At 30.9% G+C, this 15,085-nt stretch overlaps 1 protein-coding gene across 5 annotated transcripts in view; it reads right to left on the reverse strand.

Annotated features, from left to right (window-relative positions):
* The window catches only part of LOC125614152 (dystrophin-like), a 753,869-nt gene that overhangs the window by 142,628 nt on the left and 596,156 nt on the right, over window positions 1-15,085 (reverse strand). For all 5 annotated transcript variants that reach the window (XR_007344797.1, XR_007344796.1, XR_007344795.1 and 2 more), the window contains exon 2: window positions 5,300-5,361. Coding sequence is in view for 1 of the 5 variants with exons in the window: in XM_048796515.1 (XP_048652472.1) it covers window positions 5,300-5,361 (62 nt within the window). In the remaining 4 variants the exon portion in view is untranslated. The remainder of the gene's footprint in view (window positions 1-5,299; window positions 5,362-15,085) is intronic.

Genomic DNA, 15,085 nt, shown 5'->3' on the forward strand with positions numbered 1-15,085 from the left:
ATTTTGTCTCTTATCTAAAAATGCATTGTTCTCTGTTTAAGATGTTATATAAACTAGGGTTCTAAGATACCTCTTTGAGATTTACTCATTTTTCCTTGGGGGGTTCCCATGACATGAAGTAGACATGTTATTAACTTCTGTTTTTCTCTTGTTAAACTGCCCTTGGTTAGGGGGGTCCCACTTAAGAATTAAGGATAGAGGGAAAATTATCTTTCCCTACACAACCTATTTATTGAATGTTTATTCCACAGAAAGATGAACAATTACCTGATAAGTCTGAAAATGTAAACAAATAGCTTTTGTAATTTTTTTCTCAAATTTACCCAACAATATTTGGACCAACAATGTTTAGATTTCACCTATTTTAAGTAGATTATCTCTAAACTATATCAACACTGTTGATTTTCTTAACAAATTATTATATATGTAAACATGATATTAAAATTGAGGGAATACCTGAAAAATGTTATAAAACCATTTCAAAATAAATACTACAAAGATTTTCCCCTTTAATATTTAATTACCATTTAAATTATTTTCAGTGAAAGATTTTGATATTTCAAAAATAGCAAATTCAGTTTATCTTCTCTTTTTCTTTTTTTTCTGTCAAAGCATGTTTTTTAAAGTATAAATAATTAGAGGTAAAGGATAACCACTTTAGGCATAGATATAATATTCAAAATATTTATTCTCTGATATAATAGCTATAGGTAATTTTAATAACAGGGCTAATTCTTATAAAAAGTACCATGCACGAACCATGTACACTGAAAAATATTGTTTTCTCTGTGCAAAGTGAGCTAAATCAAAGAAGGAAATATTCATGAAACTGCCTACTACTCTCATTTGTTCTCATTAAAAAACAGCTAATGTGAAACCAAGGAGTGACTTCACTCACATTTCTAATTAAAGGGTCTGTTACTCTCCATTTATCAGTTGGCCACAATTTTCTGGACAAGACTAGAAATGATTACTTATTTGTTGATCACCCTTTGTCTACTTTTACCACCACTTCTCTCTGCACACAGAATTGGCATAGTGATATGAGGACATGAGTTAGGATAAAAATAAGTAAAGACATTCTTAAAAACATACTCTTCCTGTTTTGTTCCAAAGACTTTACAATTCTGCTTTCCATCTGCTTTACAAGTGAGGTTTCTACAGGTGAGTTTATATCAACAGATTACTGTCTTAACTTTGATTACTGTCTGTCTTTGATCTTAACTTTTTGTGTTCTGGTTACCATATCATAATTTGGTTGAGAATTGTAGGAAGCTAAAGGAAATATGTTAAGTTAAAAACATAACCCAATGAGCAGAATACAGAGGACGACCCCTGAACTGTCATTAAAAAGAAATTCAAGGCTGGGGTTGTGGCTCAGCGGTAGAGCACTCACCTAGCATGTGTGAGGCCCTGGGTTCAATCCTTAGCACCACATAGAAATAAATAAATAAATAAAATAAAGGTATTGTGTCCAACTACAACTAAAAAATAAATATTAAAAACAGAAATTCTTTTGCTGAAACAAAGAGCATATTGTCATATGAAGAGAAAGAAAATGTGGATTTGCAATTAATATTAATACCCAGATGGGCTATTTTCTAAACTTTGAGAACAACCATATTAATTTCCCATCTCATTACCTATCTGCTTATATATAGAACACAAAATAACTAGAAATTTATATATACTCACCCCAGATACCTATATCAATCAGATAAGATATATATTTTTAAGCCTAATAACATAACAAGAGTCTTATAGGACTCAAAATATATTATAAATGTGTATTTGGTTGGTTGGTTTTGAATCTTTTAATACCGGCCCAATTAGATTATTGAGTCTAGACAACACAAAATATAACCTAACTTCCATCAAATATAGTGATTCTTAGCTGCAAAAAAAAAAAAAAGGAAAGGTTATTCCCCTTTGAGGGTTCACTGATTTCCTTAGTGGAATCTCTTCAAACATTTTATTTTACAGATCTAATTAATAAATGATATTCTGTGGTAGTGGTTCTATAAAAGTGGTTCTTGGACCAACAGCATCAGCATCACTTGGGATTCGTTAGAAATAAAAATTCCTGGGTCCCACCCTTGAATAATGTACTCTGTGAACCCCTGGAATACATGTTGTTACAATAATCTCTATCTTGTTCTCATGTACTGTGTTTCATCACTATTTGGAATGTGTGTGATATCAAACAACTCTACAAAAATAAAACTGACTTGCTTTTTCATTTCAGATTGATACATCTAATATAAAGGGTAGGCTTCAGACTCAATTTTGCATGAAAGATTGGTGGTTGTGGGGCAGTCTCATTACTCTATCATTGTCTATTGTTTTACAACTTCATGGTTTTCAACCCAAAGTTCAATAATAACATGATTAAATCAATATCTAATTGTTGGCCCAAACAGCTCAACAATAATGTAATTACTCAAGAATGGCATTTTATTCCTTCTCAATACTTTTATTCTTTACTCCTACAGATCTCTTTGGCCACCACCCCCCTGACAAGTCAAATATTTACATCTGTAAACTAAATATTCTGTCCATTGAGACCACTTTATAATATAGAGGTATGGCAATCAATAATTCCAATTTTCTCATAAGGTATTTCAGAACTTAGTAATATAGAGAACAAAACACTTTTTCACCTTCTAAAACTAGCCTAGAATTATCAAGATCTTAGTAGCAGCAGGTTGATAAAGAACAACAGCAGTTGATAAAGAAAAAAATATCTTCCCTATAAACAAATTATTTTCACTTTCATTGAAAACAGTGAGACCTATCACGATTCAATTTTCTTTTCACTAACTGAATGATATCCTTGTTACTTGGGTACTTTGCAAAGATTAGATTCAGGAAAACATTCCAGGGAATGGTTCTCAGTGGATTACAACTATTTAGCATAATTATATGGATTCCAAACACAGACTCATAATTCTACAAGTCATCTAAACATCTAATGTAGATGTTTGGGAGTCCACATACCTGTAAGCCATATTTTGTAATTCTCATAAAGTTATCTCAAATAAATATTTGAATTATCTCTCAAAAATATTTTTATACTTTAGTACAAATAAAAAGAAATACTTACAATAATAATATTCTGTTTAGATTACTTCATTTACCAAAAGCTAGTATGTAAAAAAATACTGATTTTTAATGTATTAGAATTAATCCCTAAATAATCAACTAAAGATGTCCCTAAACAATGGTTGCATGTTGGGGTTATTAAACATTCAAAAGTAGATTAAATCATTTGTTATTATTACAAGCATTCAGTACCTCCTCTTTTCAAGTTATCAATATCCCCCTACCGCCTCTTCATTTCTCATAGAACTTGTCAATTTTGCGATATGACCCAAGAGAGGAAATTTGGTAAGTAAAATAGTGGTCACAACAATAACAGGCAAGGAAATATGGTACTTAAAATCTATTGCATAGGTTCCAATTTCACCTCTTCCCTGTACCTTGAGAACACCTAAACTCTAATTTCACCTTTTCTGAGTATCTCACTAGGTCATTGAAAGAACTAGCTATCATATATNTATATATATAACCTCTAAATAAATTTTCTCTTCTATCTCTATAAACATTTACATGTATTTCTGATTTGGAGGATATGCCTGAGACTAGAAATTCTATATTTGAAAGAATGATGAGTCTTGTGATCTAATTATAACAGGTTTAAGGAAAATACATATAAAATAAATAAAATAAGTGGAAGATAAACTAGAGGATGAAAATATTGGGAAAAGGCATTTAATGAACTCATATATGTGATTATTCCACAACTTTTAAAACATGGACACTCATAAAGGCAGAAAGTAATATATCTAATTGCTCTAGGGTAGTACCAAAATGTATTCATAGAATATAAAATATCAAGATTTGGTTTTTATATGAGCAAGTGAGTTATGATAAATGATACTTGAGGCTATCAATGTATAGAGAGTGAAGATATATTTAGATTTATGAAAATTAGAATACAGAGTATTTGTCTTTGTCATGTTTATATACCTTATAAAAATGACTCATTGGTTTAATTAAAAGTTTTAGAGTATTGTGATACTTATTATTTCAGAAAATATTTTTTATAATTATGGTTTCTGTATAATGTTTTAAAGTTTATATTAATTGTCTTTCAAAATCCAAAAATTAAGAAAATTTTAAGGAAGCCAGTAGATACACTAAATAACTACATATGGTGATATTCTGAAGATCATGAATTCCTATCCCAAATATTTAAGTCCATTTTTCATTTATTACTCTGCTGTATTTTTACATTTTATTCTTTGTTTATTATGTGTATCTCACTTAGTTCAGAAAAAGTTGAAGACTTTAAATACCTACAAAGAGAGTAATTCATATATATTAAGAGTGCCTGGCATTGTGCTAGAAATTTTCACCTCAAATGAATTGTTAAATCCTTACAACAATATGCAAAATATCAATTTTGCATATTGTCACTTTAAAGTCTTGGATGTAGGAATAAAACATTATTAGCAGTATATTCCCATTGTCTATATTGGATTTATTGAGTAGACACTCAATAATGCATACATACAGATATGATGGAAAAATAAGAAAACTGACTCACAAAACATTTGATTTACTTGCTCAAATCTAGTGTGATTAAATATAAATCCAAGTTTTTCTAACCTTGAAATTCAAACAAACCTTTATATATTGCATTCCAAATGCTATTTTTCAAGATAAGAATATTTTACTCTGTGTCCATATATAATTATCTATAGTTGTGCTATTGATTGTGAGTTTGGTTGCAACATAAATATTAAGAGTATAAATTAATATCTGGAGAAAAGGAGGATGATTTTTCATTTTAAATTATTGGAAATATAAGTTATATTGACCAAGTGGACACAACATAGTTGTATTAATTTTGCTTGAACTTGGTAAAGATACAGAAGGACAAAACATGGTAATTTTCATAATGATAAAAGTTCCATGTATCTTTTTCTAATTTATGACATATAATAGCCACTTGAAGGAAGATTGCTATTACAAACCTCTGATGACTCTCATGTCATTAAAGAAACACACATTAATGACAAGAACCAAAGTTGCATTTTTATAAAATTAATTAATCTCTTTGCCATATATCATCCTATTTATTAATTAAGATTCAATGTAATATTTGCAGTTTTACACAGCTAAAACAAAAACAACACTATGAGGAAAATATGAAGATTTAAAATTCACAGGTATATAATCCATTTTGAAAATTCCACCACTTGTATCTTAAAAGAGAATTAACAAATATGCTTACCTTAGAAAATTGTGCATTTATCCATTTTGTGAATGTTTTCTTTTGAACATCTTCTCTTTCATCTACAATGTAAAATAGTAAAGACAGAGTTTAAATATAGTTCTTATTTTACAACCAAAATAAGTATCAATTATTGTCTACTAATATTATTTTATAGTTAGTATTAAGTTCATTAATAAATTATATTAAACATAAGTGATTTTTGTATTAGGCATCCAATCTAAAATTATATTTGAAAAATAATTGATATGGTTAGGACAATAGTCATTCAAATATCATACAAAGACATTGTAGAAAAATAGTGGAAATAAGTGGAAAGGTATTTATTTTGCTATAATGTTTAGCTTACTCTAGTATAATTAAAAGAAACTACTAGCTGTCATTTCTTCAGTAAAACTATTCCTGATCTTTTCCCTATAATATCTCCCATCCATGTAGAAATAATTACTCCCTCTTTTGCAACACCTACGTACTCTAACATGGGCTTGATCTCCTTATAGGAGAGGATTTCTAATGATCAGAAGCATGGCTTAGTTATCTTTGCACCCCAGAACCTAGCACATTGTCTGCCCAAATTAAGAGCTCAGAAAATATGTTTGATAAATATGTAAATGCTTTAAGGGAGGGGAGATCCTCGAAGTCCAAGATTTCTAGTACCTCTTTTCATCTAAAAGTCAGGAAATTTCAAATAAAAATGCAAATGATACTCTTCATGGCTTACATATAAATACTCAAAAGAAAAATCTCCAAGGAATTATGCCAAAGGATTAGGGTAAAAAATTATTAAGAAGCAGCTTTACAGAATTCATTTTTCTAAAAATTATCTCCTTTACCTAAGCTGGAAATTAGTACTGAGTAAAATGGACAGAAAAATCATCCATTTTGATTTATTGAAATGCTTTTTCAAAGTCAAAGCCTATCTTTGAATTACTCTAAATGTGATCATATTAGTTAATATTTACTAAATGAGTACATTTGTGAGATATTTAAGATTTTGGAATTTCATATTTTATTTACTTGCATCAAAAGAACCATAACTGAAATGCCCTGAAAAAATAATCTTATTTGCTCTCAAATTATTTTTCAGTAGTAAATCTCCATTATTTTCTTGAAAACAGATGACATAGTAAGGATTATATTTCCCATAATAAATGAATGAATGCTAATAATATGTTTATCTTTAAATCATAATTCATTCATAGATGTTTTTAACCAATATGTGAAATGGTAGTGGGTGATATATTTTAAATGCAGAAAATTTTATTTAGTTTCACAAAATACATTCTTCTTATTAATTTGTGTTATTCCTACAACCTACTATATTTGTAGTTAATATTAGCATTATTGATATGGTAAAAGACAAATCATGTATATAATATGAAAGTCTTTCCTTTGTAGACAAGTATGAATAATAAAAATAGATAGTAACAGTTTTCGGACCTAATGATTGCCCTTTTGGATCTTTTTATTGCCATAAGTTCAATATAAAATACATACTATTAATTAAAACTGAAACACTTAAAAGTGAAAAATGAATACTATTTTTATTCTTGTTAATTAAATGCACAAAGGCCTTGAAGGCAGCATGGAAACATTTACATTATATAAACAATGCTATATGTCTAGTGTGAAATAACATTAAATGTAAGGTTCAACATATAAACATCTTCACTAGATGTCATCTCTTACCTCTAGTGCATTTAATACAAGAAAAATATGACTTCAATGAAGCATATATTTTATCTTATATGGTAACATTTTCTCTAACATGAAAAATGTTATTATACTTAATTTTATCATTATTATAAAATGTATAATAATTACTAGTACCTTATTGTTCATTAAGATGTTTTAAAATATCATCTCAATCAATTCATATGTAATTTACTATTTTATTCATTAGAGATATGTGAAGTCAGAACAAATTAACCTAATAGGTAACAGAAATAAACTTGATGTAGATTATGTGAATCAAAGTCTTCGATTTCCACATTTATCAGCTATCTCTCATTAACATTATAATTGTATATAGTGGAATATTATAAGATATAGAATGCCATAAGATAATCCCCAAGTAACAAAAGGTAAACATATTAACAAATTCAAACTAACCATGAATTTTAATCCTCTATTTAGACCAACATGGGGGTCCCATGATTGTTGTTATCTATGTGAATAGCATCCAGAATTTCATAATGCACAAATTGTATGTCTATATGAATTTATTATATGAATACATTTCATATATCATAAATATTAAACATTTTATAAATTTTAATAATTGTTATTCACTTGAAGAATTGAATTCCTCAGGATGCTGGATGATTTGGTTGTTAATACCTTAAATAATAGAGGCTGGGGTTGTGGCCCAGAGGTAGAGCACTTGTCTAGCACACTCGAGGCATTGGGTTCAATCCTCAGCACCATATAAAAATAAATAAAATAAAGGCATTGTGTCCAACTACAACTAAACAAATATTTTTTAAAATGTTAAATAATAATGCTTTTACATTTACTAACTGGTATTTAGTGTTTTTGTCATATGTAACTAAATAGAAAAAATCTTAGACATTTATTAAATTTATTTTAACTAATACATAAAAACATAAAAATCATTCTTATTTAAAGAGACACCATGTGAAGTTTGAATAAATATATATATCTTATAATGTCAAAATCAGAGTAAACATATCTATCTCCTCAAATATTTATCATTTCTTTATATTGACAACTTTTAAAATCCTATTTCTTGCTTTTGTAAGTGTATAGTACATTATTGCTGTCAATGATCACCCTGTGCAATAGCACACCAGAAATTCTTGCTTTTATCTTACTATAACTTAGTACCCATTGATCAACCTTTCCACATTCTTTCCATCCTTCCTTCATTCCCCAGCCTCTGGCAACCACTATTCTATTCTAATCTTCTGTGGGTTTTGCTAAATATTGTCGTGTTACTTTCCCATTACTAACTGGTACGAGAAAAGTAAATTTAAGTGTTTCTGCATTATAATTTCAGTGCTGTTAGGAGTCCCGTTGGTTTTGTTTTTTAAGCAATTACTGCTTTGTTAGATGTAAGAAGATACTTGATGTTTGCTTTAATATAAATTGCTTTAATTAATAATGAAGTAGGACATGTTTCATGCATTTATTAATTCTGCATGTTTTTCCTTTTGTTAAAATGCTAACTTATATCCTCTGAACATATATTTATTGAGCACTAGATAGTTTCAAATAAATTGGAATGAGATAACATATCGATAGTTCTTAAACATACTAAGTCATGGACTCCATTTGATTATCTAATAAATGTAATGAATGTTTTCTACCAAAAACATGTCTTTAGAGACATATTTGCATACAGTTTTCTGAAGCTGATTGACTACTATGCTAAAGATTCCTATTAGTATGAAAGTTAAGGATCTCTATTTGCAAATTAAGCTACTTACTCTTAGTTAATAAACTTTTTCCCAAGTGGACATATTCCTTTTAATTTATATTTCACTTTATTATTTTAACTTTTATATATTTTAATTTATACATTATTTCTCATAGTGCTTTAAAGTAGTTAAATTATGCATGGTCAATCACATACCTACAGTTAATCTAAAGCCAATATATACATACATCACACATATATAAATCATGACAGAGACTATTTTGATGCTTTAACAAGATGGATATTTTTGTAGACACCCTCAAGGAGAAAAGAATAAAGTGAAATCTGTTTTACTAGGAAATCATTATCTACATATTTTTGTTCATTCATTTCAAGTAGCACAGTCCTTTTCATTTTCTCTAGGGTTTGTTTATAACTGATTTTCTTTTACAAATAAAATATGCATGGGGATATTAATGTGAGAAGCAAGGAAGAAAATCTCTCTTAGAAAATTTACTTGAAAACTGTTCCCTGGAGATATAAAGGAGTAAAGAACTACTACTTCATAAATTGCAAAAAGTGACCAACATTTTATTTTATTCTCTCTGTGGGGAACTCCATATAAATTAGCTTTCTACCATGACATAAAATTTGTATTTCTTCTTAGAATTAATTAACTCCTTCTAATAAAGTTATTTTTTATTCAATATATCTGGCTCTCCATAGTTTCTAAGATTAGTGAATTGACCCTTCACCCTGTTATTAACTTTTATATCCCTGAAACCCTCAGGAATATAAATTTGGGATATATTAAGTTGTGATATTCATGATTCACAAAAGCAAGTTACTGCAGAAAAATGATACCAGGCAAACTGAGAGAACATTAAATCATGGGAAGTGGTGGTTTCCAGTCCCAATGCAGGACTTCATAGAATTATGGCCTCAAAATTGCCAGGCCTCAGTCTCTTTATCTGTAAAATGTGGATATTAATTACTTTTTAAATGACAGAGCTCTTGCTAGGATACAGCAGAATCATTCATGCAATTATTTATAGACTTTTTTTTTTTTACATATAATGCTTATTACATGCTGGTTATTGCACTAGTTACTGGAAATTTAAGAGGCTCAGTCTTTGCCAAAGTTCATAGCATAATAGTAAACAGACATATTGTAGATGTACATGAAACATTTTGTATAAGAAAGGGTACATATATTCACAGGAGCACAGAGAAATGGATATGCTGCTGCATGGGTGTTAGGGAAGATATTTTAAAAGTGATGGCAAAGTTGAGTATGGATGGATGAGTGAAAGTTAAGAGGGAAAAAGGTTGGGAAAGAGAAGATGAATCTTGCTGAACAGGAGGTAAAGGTAAAAGCAGAACATGAAGACATCAAAACTGCATTGCATGTTCTTCATTAAATGTAGTTCCATTTGTCTGCACTCTGAAACATGAGCAGGAAAGTGACACATGATGAAATTGCAAAGGGAGCTGGGAGTGAGATGCTGGAGAGCCTGCACGACAGGACCCCTTCCCTTTGTCTGCTATCAGGTAAGACAGTATAGGAGAAAACTGGAAATAAAAAAACAAAACAAACAAAAAAAAAACAGTTCATTGGACACCAATTATTATCTTTATTATACTGAGCAGTTAGCCATTCTCTGTACCTGAAAAACATTGTTAATGGTATTTTTGTTAGTTAATATGTTTATTGAGATTCTTATCCCTTATATGAGAGAGAAAGTAAAAATGTAGGCATAGAAGGGAATACTAAAATTGACAAAAGTTTAGAAATACACATAGGGAAGGAAAACAAAGGGATATGAGTTAATTTCTCTTTAAGAGAAAAGACTATGAAGTAATAGGCAAGAACTATTAGGGTCAGTCTATTCTCTGCTTCTACAAAAAAACGAGAAAAAAAGAAATGAGGAATATGGAAGATTAATGGTAAACATTAGATAAGGTTATGTGATACTTAGGAGCATTATGAGGGAAAGCCTCCAAACTCAGGACATATTTAGAAAATGGATTTACCATGCTATTAATGCTACAAAATGGCAGTGCAGAGTGGAGGAGGTTAGAAGGAAAAAATGGTATGAAAAATGCTTTCCATTAAATCTGAGTAATAGCTTTTGATCAGAGGATTTTAGATTTCTAGGGCCTAAGGTGACTTTAGTGGTCAGTTTATAATGAGGAGGTCTAAAATAATTAAACATCCACACAAAGAACTGAAAACCAGTTAGTGTCAAAGAGGTTTCATTTCCCATTCACTCTGCAATCAATGCAACGCAGTTTCCAATGCTCATTATCTTATAAAAGTTGTTTTTAATAGCAATATCCATATCCTTTCTCATTTCCAAGATAGTGACGATCTGGATCAGAACTATATTCCTAGCACTTAGCATAGAATATGTTATATAGTAATGCTCAATAAAAGTGTTTTAAGGTAATGAAACTCAGATTTATTTTTCACTCCTCCTCTCATTTTTCTTCTCTGCAGATATAAATTCTATTGCCCTATTAAGCAGAATGATGGCCCTTCAAAGATGTCAATGTCCTAATCCCTGACATCTGTGAAGAAATTATGTTATATGTCAATGGAGAATTATGGTTACAGATGAAATTATACTTGCTAATCAGCTTACTCTTGATAGGGAGATTATTCTGAATTATCCAGGTAGGTTCAGTATAATCACAAGGGACTTAAAAGGAAAACAGGGTGGTATGAGAGCGAGAACCAAAGATAGAAGCTTGAGAAGGACTTACTGGTTTTGAATATGTAGAGAAAATGCTATGAGACAATGAATGTGGATAGTCTGTAGAAAATGGAAATAACAATGGAGTAGATTGTCTCCTGGAGTCTTGAAAAGGCACACAATCCCATGGGCACCGTGAATTTAGCCCAGTGAGGCCCATTTTGAGTTTCTGGCCTGCACAACTGTTTCATGGTAAATTTATGGTGTTTTAAGCTGCTAACTTTGTGATAAGATTTACAACAGTGACAGGAGACAAATATGTAACATTTCATCTGTAAGTGATATTAAGTCCAGCAACAAATATATACTGACACCTACCTACTAGTGGTATAAATACAACTCTGAAAAAGATAATGTATCTACCCATTTGTTGTTATAGCTTAATGAGAAAAAAAGACACAAAAAGAATATATATGTGAATTCAGACATACTAATGAGTTCCCTGATTTAAAAAAAAGTACAGCACTCTTTTCAAAAGCATATATTAAGAGAATGAACTTGAAAAATCCAGTATTCCTTGATGAAGTGACAACTCATCTGAGTTCTGAAAGTTAATTAAGAGCAGAGAGGGCAGAAAAGAAAACTTCAGAAAATAAAAAGATCAAGCAGAACTCTCAGGATGTGAGAGAAAGATAGTGAGTAGTTCGTACACATCACAAGAGAAGAAGAAGTATAAAAGTGGCAGAGATAAGTCTGGAAAACAAGTGAAATAATCATCAACCAAATTATGATGGGTCTTTACATTTAGCCAGAGGGTAGTTAGAAATCAAAGAAAAAACTGAGTAATGGGGAGTATTGAGTTTCAATTTGAGAAATAGATTTCTCAATATGGAGTGGAGAATATTTTGGAAGAGGTAAGACCAGTTAGCTGGTTATACCTATGATCTCTATGAGAAATGATGATGGCCTGTACTACTGAATTGCAGCAGAGCTGGAGAGACGTAGATGCTTACAAAGTGTATTTAATAGGTTTCATTGATAAGAGCTAGTTAATAATTAGAGGGGAGTTGGGATTGGAGCAATCAGTGATATTACTCAGATGGGAGTCTAGAGAACCCAGAAAGAAGAGGACCTGGTTCTGTGTGTGTAAGGAAGGCATGAGACACATTGGGAAATATTAAGCTTTGATACATAAAAGGATATGTACATAAGGCTGTTGGCTATAGCAGCCTGAAGCTCAAGAGACAAATGTGACTTGAAAATAAAGATTTTGGAGACGCAAGTCAATAGGCACATAGTAACTGAAATCTCCATAGTGACTGATGCTATTAAGATAAGTGCATAGCTTTCTGATCCAAAATAATCACTGTCTCTTGGCTCTCTTTCCAACACAAGGGCTTCTCCCTAATCTTTTTCACTGACTTGCCCTTCACCCTGGAAACATTGGCATTCCACCCAGGGCTTATCTATCCTTCGTCTCGTCTCCTTTTCTTGGTCTATTCTTCCTAAGCAATGTGACCTCCAAACTTCACCACAAAAATCTTTGTATACTGATACTGATGATTAATGATATCTACATCTACCTTTTTAAACTTCCATAATGTCATGAGCTTCAAGCTGATGTGGTTGGTTTTAGTTAACTTCTCCACCTAGATATACTGCCAGTACCTTAACAATATCATTCATCTTTCCCAATAATTCACCTACACTTCTCCTCCTGTAAATTGGTGGCATTAGTATCCATTTACCTACCAAATAAGTAACTCTTGAGTCATTATGCAAGTTTGAGGAATACTTAACCTGAGGCTGAAGGCAGAGTATTTAGAATGGCAATGTAAGGGCCTTCACAATTTGACTCCAACATAATTTTCTAAACTTATTATCCATCAAGCCTGTTGGCAGTCACACATACCCCTTCACTTAACATGTATCTGCCAGATCGACTCAAGCTACACAAGCCAAATTTCTCCATGAATAAACCATCCACTTTCTTGCCTTAGTCTTTTGTTCACACAGTCCCTAGAATATAACTTAAAATTTTTCACTCATAAGATTTAGTTCAAATGTAAGCATTTTCACAAACACACTTTTTCCTGATATAGTTAATCAGTCAATTTCTCTGACATATGTATAAACATTAGCATTTTGCTAACTGGGTATACTACATATGTTTTACAAAAAAATATTTAATTATACACACAAATATTTTAACAGTATTAGATGTGTACACAGACACATGCTCAAATACTTTACTCTCTTCAATTCCCCCCTTAAATATGACCCCCTAGATAGAGGACTATAATGTCTTTGGAATTTATATCATCTATCATGGTATATTCAAGCAGAAATGTGTCCCTAACAAGGGTATAGTGAAAGAATCAAATGATTAATTAATAATGATATTAAATCATAGATCTACTAATTCCTAGGCTAATGCCAAACTACCCACTTAGAAAACAAATTGATGATTAATTCAGAAGTTCTGTAACTAAGCACATTAAGCACTCACTAGATATGAAATTCCTTTTCGGTATATTCTTCAAAATCTAGCCTTGTCAGTGTCATTATGTTTAACCTCTTATGATGCAAATTTACTTGTTATTTTTGCTTGAATTAAAGAAAAATAATAAATACGAAGTATTTTTTTTAAATCTAGGCTTAGGACTGACATATTTCTATTTTAATTCTTATAAGAAATGAAAAATTGAGGTGGAGACTATTTCTTTCAAACAATTTCCCTTGATTTTTCTGTGTGAATCACATTCTGCAATGATAAAATTGGCCTGTATTCTGTCTTTCATGACTGTCATGGTTTTTAACACAATGTAAAATGTTATGGATGACCTGTCCGACCCTTTGTTTCCATCACAATCATGCCTCTTTCTCATGTAGTTCAACTGCTTTTTATTGTAGGGAGTTGAAGGACCCAAGGAAATAATTTGGAAAGCTCTGTCAGCATGTACTGAATAAAAGTTCCCTCCCATTTCATGCTAGTTAATCATATAATTTACGCTATATTAGAAAATATAATTTATGGCGAGGACTTGATATAGTCACACATTTGCATATTTATAAAAATGACAATGCTACATAGAGAAAACAATATAAGACCTATAGAAATATTTTATGTATTTTTGTAGAAGTTGTCATGAAATAGGATGTGATAACAAAAAGATAAGAGAATCATACTAGAATGGAAGAGAGATTGGAACTCCAAGAACAGCTACTAGGTAGTATAAGTTGAAAATATCAAATGTCACATGATAGATGGCACAAATGGTCCATTCTTGTTCCATTAAAATTACAATATAAGCCAGTGGTTGAATATATTATTTCCAGAGTTAAATAGCAAGAACTCAAATCTCAGCTCAATTTTTTATTAGCTCTGTGACCCTGGGTAAATTACTTAACTGCTGTGGGTCACATTGTCTCCATCTGCATCACAGGAATAATAAACAGTAGTACAGAATTGTGGTACAGAAAAAGTGACACATTTAGCTGGGTGCAGTGGTGCATGTCTGTAGTCCTTGCAACTTCGGAGGCTGAGTCTGGAGGATCGTGAGTTCAAACCCAGTATCAGCAACTTAGCAAGGTCCTAAGCAACTCAGCGAGACCCTGTCTCTAATAAAATATAAAAAAGGGCCAGGTAGGTGGCTCAGTGGTTAAGCACCCCTGGGTTAAATCCCTGGTACCAAAAAAAAAAAAAAAAAA

This window comes from Marmota marmota, unplaced genomic scaffold (genome assembly GCF_001458135.2).
Source record: "Marmota marmota marmota unplaced genomic scaffold, marMar, whole genome shotgun sequence".
NCBI classification, from domain to species: domain Eukaryota; kingdom Metazoa; phylum Chordata; class Mammalia; order Rodentia; family Sciuridae; genus Marmota; species Marmota marmota.